A 17,742-nucleotide genomic window follows, 5' to 3' on the forward strand; every position below is an offset into this window, starting at 1 on the left:
CCCGCGGGTGTGTGGGGGGGGGGGGGGGGGGGGGGGGGAGACGCCGCTGGGGGCGGTGGCCCCGGGGGAGGCGGGGGAAGCGGCGGGGGGGGGCGGTGCCGGCGGGAGGAGGCGGACCCGGCGGCGGGGGCCCCTTCCCGCGGCGGGCGGAGAGGTGCCGAGGCAGCGCCGGGCGAGCGGCGCCCCGTGTGCCCTCCGTGCGCGCCCCCCCTCCCCCCCCCCCCCCTCTCCGAGCATCCCCCCCTCCCATACACACACACCCCCACACCCGGCACCCGGCCCGGGCCGCCGCCGGGGCATGGAGGCGGCGCACAGCCTCCCGGTGCTCGACGTCCTCCGCCGCTTCGGTGTCACCGAGAGCTGCGGGCTCAGCCCGGACCAGGTCCGCCGCAACCGGGAGAAGTACGGCCACAATGGTTAGTGCGGCGGGACCGGACGGTGGGATGCTGCCGGGGGGGCAGGGGGGACAGGGGACAGCAGCCCCGACGGGGCACCGGCATCCCGCCGGGGGCGGCTGGGGACCGTCCACCGGGACCGGAGAGGGTCGGGATGCTGCCCTGGGCGCCCCCCGGAGCATCCCCCATCCCCGGGGGTTGCGGAGGAGCCGTGGGGATTTGCCGCGGGACACCTGTTGATTAGAGGAGTACCTGCCGGCTTCAATTAAAGGCTAATTACCGCGGGTAGGGGCGGCCGGGCAGCACTGGCAATTAGCGGGGGGGGTATTAATTCCTCTGGCGAAGTGTCTGAAAGTGGGGAGGGATGTGGGTATGTTGCTAGGAAAGAGAGAGGGGGAGAAGTTTCTCTGTTGTTTGTGGGTGAAAGAGGGAAGCCTCAAAGTTGGGGTGAGGGGTGTTGCGGGGGAGACCCTGCTCCTGGCTCACCACAGCCCTGGCCAGGCCGTGGGTGCTGCTGCGGAAGAGGAAGGGGTGGCGGGGAGAGATAGGGTGGTGGGACGTGCGCTGGCTTCGCGACGTGCTGCGCTGACCCGGGGAAGCCTCTCTGAGCAGCTGGGTGTCTTCTTGGGTTTGATAAGGGGAATTCTTAAACTTGTGTTCTCCAAGTGCCCGGTGTGTGTGGGAGGGATGTGCTGGGGTGCCCGAACCTCCCTGGGTAAATATGGATTTTGCACGTTCAGGCTGTGATGGGAGGTAGGTCGTTAACTCGGCATACGGAAACAGGACGGGTTTAGGGTGAGTTTGCTCCAGTGCTTTGAAGTTGCAAGTCCTTTCTCGAACCTGTGCAAGGAGATAAGTGTGTAAACTCTCTCCTGGGTTGGAGCGTGTTACATTTGCTTTACACTTCATCCATGTGGATGAGGCTAAAGGAAGCCCGAGTAGATGCTGGCAGGATCGCTCCCCGCATCGTTGCTCATCAGGAGGGCTGTGTTAGGTGGGATGAGAGGGCTGTGCCTCCTTCAGATGAGCCCTGCGAGCAGCGTTCCTGTCTGCTGGGCTGTGCTGGGGTCCCCTGTCCTGCCAGCACTCCCTGTACTGGGCAGCTTCTGCTCTGTTCCTGTGGTCAGGGCTGGATTGGGAGCTCTTTGCCATGGAGCACTCCACGTAAGGCATGGAGCACTGGAGCATCACACCTGCCCTTGTCTGCCCTGCTTTTGGAGGAGGGCAGCTGGGGACCCATCTGGTTGGCCATGAGGGGAAGGATTCCTCTGTTTTTGGGGTGCTGAGTGCGAAACACACCCTTAACAAAGAGGTGCACCGGTCTCATTTTGAAGTGTAATCGCCCCCAACGTTTCTGTGCTGTCCCTCGGCCCCATGGGGACGTGGGGATGATGGGCCGTACGGACAGTCTGTGCCATGCAGCAACATGTCACCTATGGGCATCGCCATCGCGGGGCTCACGGTGGCTTCATCCTCCTGTTTGCTCAAGTGAATCATCATCGCTGAGTCAGGCACGTTGGCTGCTCGGTGGCACCGGTCTCTCTGCCTTGAAAAAGGTAGTTCAAACATGTGACGTAGGCACGAAGCAAAGGGCTAGTGATGACAATTAGTTTGTCTCTTTATTTATTTTTTTCTTCTTCTTCCTTCCCCCTCTTGCAAGCAAATGGTTCTGTGCTCCCCTCTCTCTCGACAGTTTTGCTTCCCATACAGTCCGGTGTTGGGTTTCTCGTTGGCTGTTGATTCACAAGAGTTTCTGACTTGGGGACACCCTGTGCCTTTTGCCTTCGAAGCAGCGCTCTGCATCTCCTGTGCAGTGCAGCTCGCTGCGAAGTGCGCAGACGTTGAGAGCAGTAATGCGGGCAGCGCGACCATCAGCGAAAATGCAGCTGAAGACTTTTAGGAATGTTGACTTTTTGTGATTATTTTTTGTGTGTGTGTGTGTGCAGTGTTTTTATTTTTCTTGTGGTGCCGATGAGATATGGACCGGTTAGCACAGCTTAAAATCCTGCAGAATGGGAGTGGTTTGCTTGGTTTAAAACCTTGATGTTAAGCAAATAGCCTTTTTTTCCAGCGTGGTGAGAACTTGCAGGTTGTGTGGCGGCAGCGGGAGCCGAACCTCCCCGACTGCTGGGGTGCCCTTGGGCGCCCCGTTTGGGAGAGCCGCTGCGAGGAGCAGGGTGGGACAGCGAGCTGGGAGATGAAGATTGCCTGTATTAAATTGCATTTCAATTTAGGCTTAGATTAAGCTCTGGCAGCAGAAGCGTGGGGCAGTTTGGCGATTCGCTTGAGCTCATGCAGAAGGGGGAAGAGAATTCAAATCTTGCATAGTTTGAAGCGCAGAGCAGACCTTCAGCTCCAGCTAGTTTCATTTTCGCACCCTCCTGTCTCACATTCATTCATTTCCTTCTAAACCTAAAATCAAACTGCCAGTGTGGTCGTGAATCACAATCTAAAATACATCATCTTTCTTTAAAAACTGCCTCCCGACGTACTTGAGAGAGCTGCTGTCTGCTTTTTTTTTTTTTTTTTTTTACTGTGTTGATGCATTTAAAAAATACGAGCTGCAGTGAGCTCCAACGTTACATGAGAAAGTGGCCATTGGCATGTTCTATATTAAAAAAAAAAAAAGTGTTTTTTGGAGTGGGTATTCTTTTGGAGCCTAAAATTGCTTTTTCAGTTCCAGTGCTCACATTTACATTTGCAGGAGGAAACAGAGAGCAATACTGATTATTTCATATCTCCAGTTCGTGGCTTGGCAGCCAAGCGGCGAGATATAGATTACTGGACTGGAGGAAGATATTTCTCCGTTAGGAAGAGCTCGTGTTCTAGTTTCAGATCTGTCATCGGTGCTGTCAGCATGGCCGTTTCATTTGCCAAGGGAACTGGAGAAGCTGCAGAATGTTTAGGTCTCACCATGGCGATTCTCAAAAGGCTCCTGAGTCTCCAAAGTCAATTTGAACTAAAAAGCACTTTGCAATGCTCCACGTGTCCCAGGTGGGCGCTCCCCTACACCCCCTCCCATCCCCCAGTGCCGAACTCCACAGGTTGCTTTTATACCACGACACTTAAATAAAATAAAAATACGAGAGGAAAAAAAAAATGCACACATCTTATTTTATAATAGACTGAGTAGAGGATACAGGGGTGCAAATGGTTTTCTTTCTAAATTTAACACCAGGGGCACAAGTTACGCTGAAATTATTTCAGTTTTGCCGAGGAATGACAGATGTAAACAGGAGTTGCCCCACGGACAGTCAAGTGATTTTTTTTTTCTGTTTTAAATATAGCTCTGATTTCCCTCTTCTAAATGGATTTCCATGTGTAAATGAGCATACATCTCAGGCAGGATATTGCCAGCATTAATGCATATGCATAATTTTATTTGCTTCATCGGTAGCCTAAATGGGCTGTGAATGTCAGCGGAGTCAAGCGCTCGGCTGTTGGCGGCATAGGGGCGTTTATCTCTTCTGGTGTTTCATCTCTTCTGTCTGGGAAGCAGAAGCTCTGCTGCCGTCCGTGCCTGGGAATGCCGGCAGGCAGGATGGGACCCTGCCCGTCAGCCCCCCGCGGGGTCTCACCCGTCCCCTCCTCTCCCCTCCCTGCTCCTGGGGCTGCCCCCCAACCTGGTACCCAACTGATGCTCCTCAAAACCTCCTGCGCCTCCCTGGGAGGGGCGATGGTAACAGTATTTACGTGAGGGCTGGTTCAAGCGTTACTCGAGCCAGCTTCAGCCTTGGGCCAACTCAAAGCCATGAGTAAATTGGCTTTTCTTTTATAAAACACCTCTCTGCATCTCTGTAAGCTTTATGTCAGGATCTCGGAGTCCTTGCGTGTATTTTTGCGTGTCTGTGCCTGAGCCTGCCTGGGTGGGAGGAGGACGCATCCCCGAGCCCAAATCCGGCCCATGATGTGTTGCCGCTCTCCCCAAACCCACCAAGGCTCATCCACCGAGAGCTTTCTGCTCTTTGGTGTGAGCACACATCCCAGACCCTGTTTTGCTAGAAGCAGCAGCAAAAACCACTGATATGTTATTTATTTCCATCTTTTTCCCAGCCTATATCCTGGGCTGCATGTGCTTGTGTATGTATGTCCATTGGCACATGTGTATATACATCCATTGGCACACATGTGTATATGTCCATTGGCACATGCGTGTGCATGCACACGTCCCTGCGCGTACTCTAATTGCGGTGCATTACTTAACGTCGGCTTAGCTGCCGACGGTTGCTAACCAGCCAAGGTTACGCTCCAACTCTCTCTTGACAATAACAAAAAAAAAACCAACCCAACAACAAAAAAAAACCCAACAAAAAAAAAAAAAGGGGAAGAAATAAAATTTCTATTTCATGCGGAAATATTTGAGATGCCGGTAAGGAGAGGAAAAGCAGCATTTTCTGACTCATCTAACTCTGCTCTCTGTTCCTCTGCGCATCGCCCACCTTTTCCACCCCCGAAACACACGCTTAACAGTCTGATTCATAAACATGCTATGGGTTGGTGTTTTTTTTTTCTCCTCCTCCAAATCCTTTCCCTTAGGAGAAATGCTGAGGCATTACAACCTTGTGAGTGCCTTTGAATTTGGGGAGAGACTACACAAAATTTTCCTAATTGGACAAGAGGAAACTCGGGATTTTCATCCCTGTGCCATCCTCGGAGGTTACTCGCTTTCATACCTACCTTTAAAAAAACCTGTGAATAAAGAGCAATGTTCAGGAAAACTCACGTCTGCTCTTAAAATGCTGTAGGACCCAGGGAGGGAAAATTTCCAGGGTGAGAAGAGGCAGGGGCTGCGCTGGGAGGGGGGGAAGGGATTGTGTCCCCCTGGGGTTGGCCTCCCCTATTGCACAAGTGGTATTTCATTAATATTTTTATTTCATTGCTGGTTCTAAAGCCGGGGGTGGTGGAGCTGGTGCTAGAAAACACGGATTTAGGAGGAGTTGGATGCACTGCAGGTGCCCGGATGCCGGCTTGGGATGTGCTTTGTCCAGAGAGGGGCTGGAGCGGGTCCTCCAAAAACACTGTTAGCAGCAAAATAATGCAAAGCCATTATATTATAGAGGGTAATCCTCTTCCCTGGTATTTCAGGTGTCTATTTTGATCTCCCTACTCCAACCAAGTGTTTTTGACCAACCTGGTGCGGTCCTCACCATCACCATGTAGCTGTGCATCTGCTCTTTGCCTTTTCAGTGGTGTTGGTCTTTCTGCACATTTTAAGCCTTTTCTAATCGCCTCATCTGATTTGAAGCTACTGAGTCGCATTTCTGCGGTCATCTCCCTCTAGGGTAAATCTCTGAAAAGTACTATTGATATTTATGTTGCTAGTATGGGTTTTTTATTTTTATTTTTAAAGCTTCCCCTCCAAACCATTTTTTCTGGAGGAAAAAGCATCACCCAACGCCTGGGGTTGCTTTTGTAATTTTAATGTTTGAGCGGCGTCCAAGTCGCTGCCTTTTCGCTCTGCGTTTGATCTCCTCCTGCGAAAGGGATGGTGTGAAAGCAGGAGGCTTCTGGCTGCTGCTGAATCACCCCTGTCCTGCCCGTCGGGTCCGTCCTGGCACATCCGTAGCCCAGCAGTGCTTCTGGCACGGACCCCCACAGGACATCCCTGCTGGGTGCCCAAAATTGCAGATGCCGGCGTGGAGCAGGGCTGAGCACGGGCAACTTAAAGGAGATGGTGGTTGTTTCCTGGTGGTGATGGTGACAGCCGCCCTGTGTGACACGTGAGAGCTGGGGCGAGCACAGCCCACCTGCACCCTCCCCGATGCACGAAACCTCCCTCGAGAGTGGCGTTCCCATTGCCCTCCTGTGATCTGCAGCGGGGATCCAAACTGGTTATCGGAAGGTGTCAGAAACCTCGCAGGGCTGATGGGGCAACACCGCAACGCTTTCATTCTCCCAGTCCTGAAAAATGAATTTGCCTCTTTCTTTTTTTTTCCATATGTTCAAACTTCTGGAGGAGCCAGCTTTGATTTTTCTCCTACGCGCAGCATCTGCAGAGCTGGGTGGGATGCTGATGCCCCTCCAAAATGTTGGGGTTTTTTTAGGGTTATTCTTTGTAAGCCACGCGCCAGATGTTGAGTGTTTGCGCCCTGTGCCTCTCGCCCAGCCGGTCCGGCCCCTCTCCTGGGGAAGGGGCTCCTCCCTGCGAGGCACCGCTGTGTCCCGACCAGCCGCAAAATCCTTCTCGTGGTACATCGAGCTCATGTGGCGGGTCAGGGGATGCCCCATCCCCATTAATGTTTTCAGGGCTGTACGAAGGAGTGATGAGAAGTTACGAGCAACACCTAAGCTGTACTCCATGGGGAGTTAGGGCAGTGAAAGCAGAATGGCAAACCTCTTTGGGCAGGTAAGGCCAAGCATCTGGGTGCTGGCGTTGCACAAGGATGCTCTAAAACTCTTATTTAACGTTTTTCCCCTGGGAAGATCCCATTAGGGTGGTTGGGCAGCTCTGGGACGTGGGGCAGCGCTCCCTGCCCGGCGCCTTGGCTCGCTCTGCTGACTGCAGCTGGCGGTGGTGCGACGAGGAGGACGGTCAACTGCTGGGCTGACTGGTTTGATGTGGGTTAGTTCCACAGGTGGCTGGTCCGGACAGAGCGGGAGGCACTTGGGAGCGGGATGGGGACCTGGAGCTGAGCCGCTGGGCTGATGTTTTCCAGGAGCACTGCTGACACTCACTGTCTCGATTACAGGGTGGAAATATTAAGGCAGGTTGACATTATCAGGAGAGGGATGGGGTTTTCTGCTTCCTTTTTTTATCTTTTCTTTCTTTCCCCCCTCTTTCTTCCCCCTCCTCTTCCCCTGGTTCTCACGTAGCCCTCATGGCTGATCTCTCATGGCATCTCAGATGGTGTGAAGGCAACGAAGGCAGCCCCTCCTGGTCAGTCAGTACACCTCAGGCGGGAGAAACAGCTGATGCTGGGGAGACTGGGAGGACTGGGAAAGGTGGGAGGGATGGGGGAGAGGGGCCCGCAGGCGCTGCGGGTGGGCTGGCTGGGGCTCAGTCCAACCCCGGGCAATATTAATATGCAGAAAGCACCAACCACCCCATCCCACCTCCTTTTATTATTGTGCATCTGATTTTTTTTTTTAATTTTTTTTTTTTTCCGGTATTGTGACGCATGATCTTTTTTTATATCTCAGCGTTGGTAGAATCGGAGGCAGAAGGTATAACAGTAACCTATATTAAAAAAAAAAAAAGAAAAATTCCCGACGGCGGGGTCGAGCTGCTGTCGGTACCAATTACCTCGCTGGAAAACAGGTAGCGGAGATCTGGGCTGGAAGTGTAGAAGTGTTGAAGAACCGGAGCCAAAAAGCAATAGAGAAAATTGTGGTTACTTGAGTATTTCCATGACGTGAGCGTGCGCCAGAGGCTCCTCCGTGGGTGGTTAACCCCTTGCAGGCAGGGCTGCAGGCAGCTGCCTGCTCCGCCAACGTCCGAGCGGTGACCGCGCGGGTGGTGATGAGCAATGCTGGGACAGGAGACTCATTATTCCTCCCAGGATTAATGCAGTTAATGCTAATGGTTTTTTTCCAAGGTGGGTGGCTTGCCAGAGTTGAGCCAGGCGTCTCATGAAAGGCGGGTCGGATTTGAGCCCAAAGTGTTGCTCTTTTGAAGAGAAGTTGAATTAATCCTTGGTAGCGATTAACCTCGTGTCTATAACGAGTATTTGCTGGGGTTTTTTTTGTGGGAACCTCACAGTTTTTGAGGTTTGGCTGCTCATTATCACTCTCTAAAAGCCTTTTCTCTTTCTCACCCGCAGAGGTGGTAAGTCCGAGGTCAGGCTGTGGTTTGGTAGCAGTCCCATCTAACTCCCAGGACATGGTCCATGCCCACGTGCCACCTGGGCCAACCAGGCATCAGGCTTCCTCCGGGCACATGATGGCATCACTTTGTGACCTGTGGTGGCTGAAACCTGAAATTTTGTACCTCTTTTTGGAGTCTAGACCTATAGTACCCCTAAATCCACGTGTTTCCACTCCATTCATCAAAATCCTCCTAAAATTTAAATGTTCAGCAACCTGCTGGAGGTACCGAGGCAGGTCCTGGCTTCATCACCTGTGCTCTCGCATGAACCCATTTGAGATTATATGTATATCTTGTGTCCCATTTGAGATTATTTGTATATCTTATGTCCCGTTTGAGATTATATGTATATATTTATCTGCCATTTAAGATTATATGTATTTTTTAATTTTTTTTTTCCACCCACGCTGACATTTGCAAGTCACCATGAGACACCTTTGAATAAAAGACCCCTTTATGGAGGGAAAACAAACCCCAGACAATAAAGAGATGTTTTTTCCCCTATCAAGAGCTGACAGATCCATGCTGGGGGGTGAAGGCACTCGAGGACGAGTGACACGGTGCGGGTGGCCCAGCCCAGCCGCGCGGCAGGGTCACCGTCAGCGTCGGAGGTGCGATGTTTTGGGGAGGAAATCCGCTTCTTGCTCTTGCGAGTCCCCTGTGCCCCTGGGTTCCTGTCCGCGGTATTTTTGCTTCGGGTGTTTCCTGCTATTTAGCCACGATGTGTATTTTAAACCAGCGTGCGGGGGGAGACGGGGAAGGGATGTGAGTTAATTGGGACCGAAGGGCAGGGATGTGTTGGGCGGCTGCGGGGGCGGTGGGGGACGGGGGCAGCCCCGATGCTGATGGGTTTTGCTCCGTCCCGGTGAAACCACCTCCAGCACATCCGTGTGGTCCCCAAAGCCACCGGCTGTGGCCATACTGCTGCCAGGAGCAGGTGGGAAAGCTATGCCTTGTGCTGGGACCAGTCTACATAGCCAGTCCACGTTCTCCTGGGGGAAAGGGTGGCCAAAATGGCCCTATTATTTTTTTTTCCCCACTTTTTTTCTTTTCTCTCTTTTCATCTTATTGGAGTAAATCCCTGGAGTCCTTGCAGAGCTGCTCTCCGAGCAAATGCAAGGGCTGTGTTTTATATATTATATATTTGCTTTATTATACAGGTTTGGTTTTGTTTTGTTTTTTCTTCTTCTAGTTTGGAAACAGTTTTTCTTGCATTTGTTGCTGATAAAAATCAGTTATTTTTTGGGAGGGGTGCGTAGGCGGGGGAGATTCTCTCTTCTGCTTCCTTCGCCGTGGGGAGTGAAAGCACTGAGATCCTCGAGGAGGAACTCGGTTAGCTGAGCAGTGGGTCCTGCCCCTCTGTTGATGGCCGAATCCCCCGGGATTTGCCCGGCAAAACGTGGGCTCGGCTGGATTTTGCCGAGCAGGCAGCGCCCGTCCCCGGGAGACGGGCAGCCGGGGTCGGGATAACCCTCTCTTCACCTGCCTGTTTGCACTTTTCTTTTTCCATTCGGCAACCTCCAAGTCAACAGAAGGTCTAAAATAAGGAAAACGTGGGGAGCGAGTGGAAAAATAAAAATAAAGGCGGCTGTCTCAGCGGTGCGGGGTGGGAGAAGGGAAGCGATGGAGCTGCATCCCTGACCGTCCCGCTCCGGCTACCGCAGGGGCTCCCCCTCGGGGCACCCTGTCCTTTGGGGTTTCGCGGGTTTTCTGGGCTTTTGCACACTTTGGAGGTCGGGGACCTTCTGTCGCCTGTAGGTAAATGGAAACCCCGTCAGAGGAGCAGTCGTGTTTTGATCCTCTCCCCTCCGGAGGCTGCTCGGCAGAGCCAGCTCAGGCCCGCTCTGGGGCTCCGCTTTTATCTGTAAAAGCATAATTCAAATTATTCTTCTTCTTTTCACCCCTTTTTGACATAAATATATATAGGTATATGCGTGTGTGTGTATATATATATTAAAAAGATTTTGTTCTTATACACAAAAGTATATAGGTATCATGTATATATAGATATACATTATATTTCATTGTTACACTCAAGCATTTATAGGTATCTATGTATATCTACATATATATATATAATATTTCATCTTTATACACACGCACACAGATATTATACGTAGTTGGAAGGAGATTATGGAAAAAGCCTACATGGGACTTGTGTTTCCAGGGATCTCTGCGTATCTCGCTCCAGGAAAGGAACTGCTTCAACTACACAGAGATGTGTGATCCCCGGCGAGTTCATCCATGAAAAGTATTAATTGTCCGACTCGCCCCTTTTTCCCATCCAGAAGAACAGATCTTTTCTATCCTACAGAAATTTTTTTCTTCTGATATAATCTAAACTAACGGCAGCGAAGACTTCATTTTCCATGAAAACCCATCCAAGAGGATTGCTGAAAATAGATTGTGCTCTGAGAACAGATACCAGAAAAGCAAGTGTTTGGGGGGGAGGAGGGGGGGGGGGCAGGTCAGCTGGGGCAAGGAGTTCTGCAAAAAAAAAAAAAAATAAAAAAAATCTCAATTTGAGTTAATTGAGTTGAAAAGCAGCTCATCAGCGCCTGTGAGGGTCGGGATCGGAGGACTCACCGCCCTGCGGATACACTGGCCACGCTTTATCAGCCTGACTTTATTTACCAGCAGATGGGGGCCGGGTTGAGATGCCATATTCAAACTTTCAAATTTCACAAAGATTTGCCATGGCAGAAGCGTTTCCTCTAGAAAACAAACAAATGGGGGGAAAAAAAAAACCCAAACGCCAAACCCACTCCTTCCAGACCTCTGCACTTTTAGGATGGAGTCGGCTCCCGTCAGCCCCAGGCTTGGGGCAGGGTCGCCTTCCAACACAGCGAGCAAAATTCGGGTTTTCCTGTTCCATAAATAGACAGCCCAGCTTGTACGCTGTGGCTCGGCTACAGGTGGCAGGATGCATTAAAATATTGCTATTCAAATATCAGCTTTTGGAGGGGTGGGAATGAGCAGGTTCCTCATCTTGGCAGGGAAGGGGAGAAAAAGCTGTTTGGATTTAAAAGTGCAGTTCTCGTAGTTCTTTTTTGTTCTTTTTTTTAATTGAGGTTACTGGTTTGGGGTTTCGCTTTCGGGGGGTTTCATCCCGCAAACCTCCGTGCGTCGGCTCTTACAGGTGTCCCAGGAGTTGGGTCCACCACCGGTTGCGATTCAATCCAAAACCTGCCACGTGCAAGATGTTGAGCAAAAAAAGTGGCAAAGCAAATTATTTGCTGGGCTGTGCCAGGAGTGCTGCAGTGAACCCCTATTTGGGGGGAAAGGGAGGAAGTTTTACGTTGCTTTGCGCCGGCAGGTAAACGCGGGAGGTGGGGTGGGATGTGGAAGTGCTTCCCCTCGCGCCGAGGGCAGGTTTGGGATGTGAGGGTTGGGTGCCGCACGCACAGCGGAGATAAAGGTATCCCCTGCCCTGCCTGCCTGCCCCTGGGGCGGTGGGAACCCGGGGGTGAATGCAGAGAGCCCCTGGACCAGCGGGTCCCCGGGGGGCGGTGGAAGAGATGTCCTCTGAGCAGGGATGCTGCCAGCGGGACGCGCCTGAGCTGCTGGGTGCGGGGACCAGAGCCACCCGCGCTTTCCACAGCACTTGGCTAGGGGAATACTTTAGTTACAGTTATTACTTATTTTTATTATTTACTTTGTATTATTTATTTTTTTTATTCTACGGCTTCATTTTGCATGCCGGGCAAGTGCGATATCCTCGGTGGTTGCTTACAGCCTCACCGAAGATGCTCTGCTCGGTGTAAACACTCACCAGATGCTCAGGGAGGCAGTTTGGGGGGATGCTCTTCCCCCCACCAAGCTGCAGCTGCCCTTGGCTGTGTGCGGAGCAGCATCTCTCCTCCAGGAGCAAATGCATCCTATTTTGATAATTCATTCTAGTCTTATTTTCTTACTTGCCTTTTCAGCCCCAATATCCCTTTTTTTCCTATTTTTTAGGAAAAAAACCAACCCAGACACAGTCCCACCTTGCTTTTCCCCAAGTCTTGCAGAGTTCACATGAAAGGCACAGCCCAATTTTCAGTGCTGAGATTCTCCCCCTCCCTGGGAACATTTGAAGCCTCCCGGGACCGTGCACGTTTTCCCGGTGCTGGGCAGGGACGGGTGGCCGAGCTGCCCCGGGACAACGCTGAGGCTGATGGCACCGCCACCGCTGCGTCTTTGGTTTCCTAAACCATTCCCTGGCGCCGCCAGGAAAATGTTATTAGATATTCTGTCGCCGGGTGCTGGACTCGCTGCGAGCGGGCTGTTTGTGATGGTGTGTGGTGTCGTGCCTGGAGGGGTTACAAATTCGCCGTCGCGTTTTTCCCTGGCCTGGCTGGTGCTTTTCTGCCACCGTGCTGGGTCAGAGGGGTTTGGCTGAGGGTGGCATCTGGGCATCTCCCTCGTGATGCGAGGGGACAGCCGAGAGCGGAGCGGCCGAGGGCAGGAGGCTGCAGCGAAGCCCGAAAGGGTGAAAAAGTATTACTGGGCAAAAATCCCCAATTTAGTGAACAGTTGCCACTGGGGTATCCATGGGAAATTAGCTGAAAAAATAGTTTTAGGGCAATACAGGAGGCAATAAAATGATATCTGTAGGGTGCAAGAAGAGGGTATGCTGAAATTGCAGCGTGCCCCGTGGTTGGGGTTGTGGCAGTTCTGGCAGAAGGTTCCCAAACGCGGCAGAGTCGCTCCCGTGCCTTTTCCTGAGGTTACGGAAAGGGTCTGCTCAAACCACAGATAAGGAGAAGCTAAAAAAACCCCAAGACAACCCCAAAACTACAACCCAACACCCCAGCTTAAGCTTTATTTTATTCAAGCTCCTGTAGTAGCTTTTTTTTTTTTTTTCCTTTTTCCAAAACCTGTTACTATTTAAACGCAGATTTTTAGCTTTTCCACCCGAGAGCCGGAGCTGGAAATTCTTTCCACTGCGTTGGTGCAGGAGGGAACAAACCACTGCTTTTAGTTTGCTCAAATAATCCATCCCAGGCTGGAGCCGCAGGTTTCCTCTGCCCCGCTCCCACCCACTCCCAAAACGAGCCCAGGGATCCGCTGCGGGTGGCGGTGGGGACAGGGATGGGGGGGACGAGGCCACCGCTTGCAGCCCTGTTTTCCCCCTAAATTTCCCCAAGATTTTATTCTTGCAGAAACCCCGTGTGGGCACTGGAGCTTCAAGCCTGAGCGGCAGCTTCATTTTTCAGGGGAAAAATGAGCAAAATCTTCTCCCCTTATTTTCATAGCATTAAGAAAAGGAGGTGGGTTATAGGCGGGGAAACGATTTGCTTTTCACCGTGGCACGGGAGGAGGATGCTCGGGGCCCTGTGCCGGGACCTCCTGCGCCGTGGCGGAGGGAAGCTCGTGCTGTCCAACATTTTTGGGATTAGGCATTTCCAAGAATTAAGGAAGGGAAGTTTGGGGTGGGATGGGCGAGGCTTTCCTTATTTATTACACACAGCTACTTGGACCCTCGGTCCGATGCCGCGCTCCCACCTCCATCCCTGTTTCCCTGTTCCTTGGACCGCGGGACGCAGTGGTGGCGGCTTATCCTTCAGCACAAGGATGTGCTGATTTTCCAGGGAAAAGGAGAACACCACGGGGCCAGATTCGCACAGTGCTTCGCTGCTGTCGAGGGGCACATCCAGGAAAACGGCATTTCCGATTCCCTGACCTGCTGAGATAAGCTGCGCTGGCCAGAAAAGGAACAAATGAGCCTTTTGGCTTCTGCCCTCTGATCGCAGCCGTGGGCTGCGGGTGCCCGAAGGCACCTATTCTCCCCCGGGAGCCATCACCGTCCTGGAGGGAGCGATGGTGCTGGGCTGGGTTTGGAAGAGCAGCATGAGGGTAGGACAAGCAGTTGGTCTGGAGCCCCGTCTGCCGTGGGAAGCCCTGTGACCCAAACCAGAAATTTTTTGGGGGGAGGCTGATTTTATTGCCAGCCATTTACAGCGTCCGGGTGCCAGCCAGAAAACCGGTTGGATCCTTTCACCCTAAAGCATCACCTGGAAAACAGCAAGGACATTTCTGGTTCTGAAAACTCCGCTGACCATCCTCACCTGCCGCCCCGCCAGCCCTCGCCCGCTGCCATCTGGCCCCAAATTTGCTTATTTTCAGGGCTGTGGATCCCCCAGGCGGGAGGCGCAGGGCTCGAGCAGGGACGAGCGCCGGGGAGTTACAGGAACAGCAAAGTGCCAGTGTTTGCCGTGGGAGGGGGGTTATATCTCGTTCGTTTTATCTTCCTGCCGCCTCGAGCGAGCGGCTGTCGCGGGCAGCCGGCGTAACCAGAACTCGCCCGGCACACAGGAAAAAGCAGCTGCGAGGCGGTAAGCAAATAAGGTGCCGGGGGCCGGAGGTGCTTCCCCCACCCGCGGCACACCCCGGGGCCACCGCCGCCTTCGCTCGGGAGGGGAAGACGCAAGAGGAGAAGCAGCCGCGGCTTTGGGACCAGCTCCCTGGGGGGTGATGGAGGACACGGGGAAGAGCCAGATCCTGCGGGAGCGGGTCGTGGTGCAAAGCAGAGCTTGGCTGTGGCCGCCCGGCACGAGGATGGGGATGTTCCCAGTGCCCCCGTTTTTAATGCACGGTGAATTGCCGTTTTCCGTGGGTCGCAGGGCTCGGTGCGGCTGGAGACACTGGTTGCCGCAGCCCGGGGGGTTCACGTGCCACACACGTGTGCCCGCCGCAGCTGTGCCCACCCGGGGACACGATTTCCACGTGTGGGCGGTTGGAGCGTGAGAGTCGCCACTCTGCCAGCCCTGCCTTTGCCTCGGCCCATCTCCATCCCTTCCATCTCCATCCTTTCCATCTCCATCCCTTCCATCTCCATCCCTTCCATCTCCATCCCTTCCATCTCCGTCCCTTCGCTGTTCCCTCTGTCGGGACCGGTGAGCCCCCCTGTGCTGGGAGTGCCCTGGGGCTGCCCCCCATCCCACTGCCATTTGGGTGTTTTTAATATATGGGACTTCTTTTTGGTGAAAAGCAGCAAGCTGAGCTCTGCAGCACCCTTATCTCCTCGTCTCGCCGCAGTAGCACGTGGTGTCCGTGGGTCCGGCTTCCCCTCCTGCCAGGCTGGGCGCTAGCAAGCAAAGGGGCGCCGGGGCGGGCAGAAGGTGGGACCTCAGCCGAAGCCCATCATGTTCTGCAGAGGCTGAAGCAGCCTCAGAAAGTCCCTTCAGCTGCACCCTGAAGGTCCCGGTGCTCTTCCCAAGCGGAGCTGCGTCCTTGCCCCGGTGAGACACGAGGCGCGGGGATGCGGCGGCGTTCAGGCAGCTCAGGCGTGAAGCTACACGTAAAAGCAAAGCCGCGCGGGTTAATTTGAGTAATAGGCAGCCAAGGCGTGGAGATATCTACGCTTTGTCCTCTGTGAACACCAGGCAGCATTAGCACCATTAGGCTTTGAGTGTTTGTCATCCCAGATAACACTAAAACACCCGGGATTAGTTTGCAAACGCTGTTTTTTTTTTTACACTTCTGCAGCTCCAGTGTGACCGTGCAAGGTGATGAGCAGCTTCGCGCCTCCATCCCCAGGCGGGAGTTACACCAAGCGGGTGATGGGCTGAGCCCGCGTTAAAACATCCCGGCAAAGCCTTTGGCGGTTGTGCAATCCGGCAGTTTTGCAGAGCGCCGGGGATGCCGGCGGTGCCGGCTGTCAGCAGGGATGAAGCAGAGCAGACATCCCTCCGGGACGGGATCCGTCCAGCGCAGCCGGTCCTGGGAAAGGCAGCCGGTTAAAATAACAGTTTATTCTGCCCGGTGTCATGCGGGACGGTGGAAGGATCCCAGAGCGGCCCTGCCTGGGCTCCTGCTTTATGTCACGGCTGCTCTCCCAGCTGGGCATATTTTAGGGTTTTTTCTTACTCTTTTCACTGCTTTCTTGGGCCCTTTTTCCTGCCTGTTGGCAGAGTCCAGGAATTGGATGTGTCCCTTGTTTTGCCCATTCATTTCCCCTTCTCTGCATACAGAAAAACAAATTAAAAGCAGGGAGAAAAAAAAAAAAAAAGAAAAGAGTTTGTGACACCGACATGTGTCTGGAAGGGAGTTATTTGGAGCAGAGAGCGGGGCCCGGGCACGATGCTCAGTGTTATCCCCGGTGCTGGGCACCGTGCCGTTCCCTTCCCACAGCAGTTGGCAGCAGAAGTGTTTCCCGTAAGGGAAAACCTGATTTTATCCTCGGGGAAACTCCTGAAACAGTGGGGATAAGTGTTTCAGTGTTCACCCTGCGAGACGTGTGCTGTTGTGGGTCGCACGCCGGGTCCAAGCGTGCACTGGGGTTTGCGTTGCCATGGGCTGACCTGGGAGAGAGTGTCACCTTGTGCCTCAGTTTCCCCAAAAAGCCGAGTGGGATGCGATACCTCCGTGCACGACGGAGAAAGGCCGGCTGCTGTAGGGCTGTGCCGCTCCGGGGCTTTTTGATGCTGTTACAGCAGGAGAGACTCAAACGTTTCCTTGAAGCGACCCCAACGCCACCCCGTCGCGTTTAATTTGTTTGCTTTGGCCCGGAAAGCGGGGCAGGGTCTCCCTCGGGGGCACGAAGGCCATCGCGGAGTCCCGGGGCGGCAGCTTGCGCCCGTGCCGCCCCGCTCGTGGGTGGCACCCGTGTTTATTTACCTTTTCATCACCTGACGAGCGTGCCCTGCCATGCTGCGGGCGCCAGCCCGCGGGCCGCCGGCCCTGTTTGAGTTGGCAGGAGCCGGAGATTAACCTCCGGCTAAAATAGCCCGACGCCATCTGCCTGGGGTGGCCGGGGCTCGTTGCGTAGCCTTAGACCATCTCGTCTCCATGTTTTGCAGCCCAGCTCGGGCCGTGGTCACCGCGTGACGTGATGGCACAGCGAGTCTGCTTGATTTCTTCTTAGAATGGTGGCAGCGAGCAAGCTACTGAAGGAGTCCATCCCCCCCAGGAGCGGATATCTGGGTTTCGTAACACCGAGATGATCTTTTTTGCCTCACCTCTTTCTTTTTTTTTATTTTTTGAAACAGTATATAGGCTGGTCTCTGCAATCACTCGGGAAAGAACAGGGGAGAAGAGAGGGGAGATGCTGGCCAAACGTTCTCTGCCTACAATCACAGCTACTAAAGCTTCTGTCTGACCTGTCCGTGCTCAGGGACGCGGTTTAGAAGAGGGCCCGGTAGAGTTAGATGACGGTTGGACTTGATGAGCTTAAAGGTCTTTTCCAGCCGTACCGATTCGGTGAAAGAAGTCACGACGCGCCAAGCTCAGAGCAAGTTGCAAATCCTCAGCAGTGCCTGGGGCTCGGCTGCGTTTTCTGCCCCTGGAAGGCAGAGCCCCGCGGGTCGGTGGCGTCGGGGCTGCCTGCGCCTCTCCTCTCACTAACCCAGCGGAGAGGATGCTCTTCTGCCGGTGGCAATGCTCCTGTGACATTCCAGGCACCCATCGCCCTGCGTTGACATCCACTTTCTTGGCTCTGGTCTCCAAAGCCGTGATGGAGAAGAGCAGGAGCCGAGAAATTGCAGATACGCGTCCGCGAGCTGCGGGTCCCACGGCGGGACTGCTCAGTGCGGGAAGCCGAAAATTTATGGTGTGAGCGGG

General features: G+C 53.6%; 1 protein-coding gene across 1 annotated transcript in view; it reads left to right on the forward strand.

The window, feature by feature from the left end:
- The first annotated feature begins 248 nt into the window (after window positions 1-248).
- The window catches only part of ATP2A3 (ATPase sarcoplasmic/endoplasmic reticulum Ca2+ transporting 3), a 56,209-nt gene continuing 38,715 nt past the window's right edge, over window positions 249-17,742 (forward strand). Inside the window, exon 1 of the mRNA XM_082493002.1 lies at window positions 249-416. Within this exon, the coding sequence (XP_082349128.1) occupies window positions 299-416 (118 nt within the window). The 5' untranslated portion in view covers window positions 249-298. The remainder of the gene's footprint in view (window positions 417-17,742) is intronic.

The sequence above is a fragment of the Vanellus vanellus genome, assembly GCF_965231255.1.
Source record: "Vanellus vanellus genome assembly, chromosome: 19".
Classification (NCBI taxonomy): Eukaryota; Metazoa; Chordata; class Aves; order Charadriiformes; family Charadriidae; genus Vanellus; species Vanellus vanellus.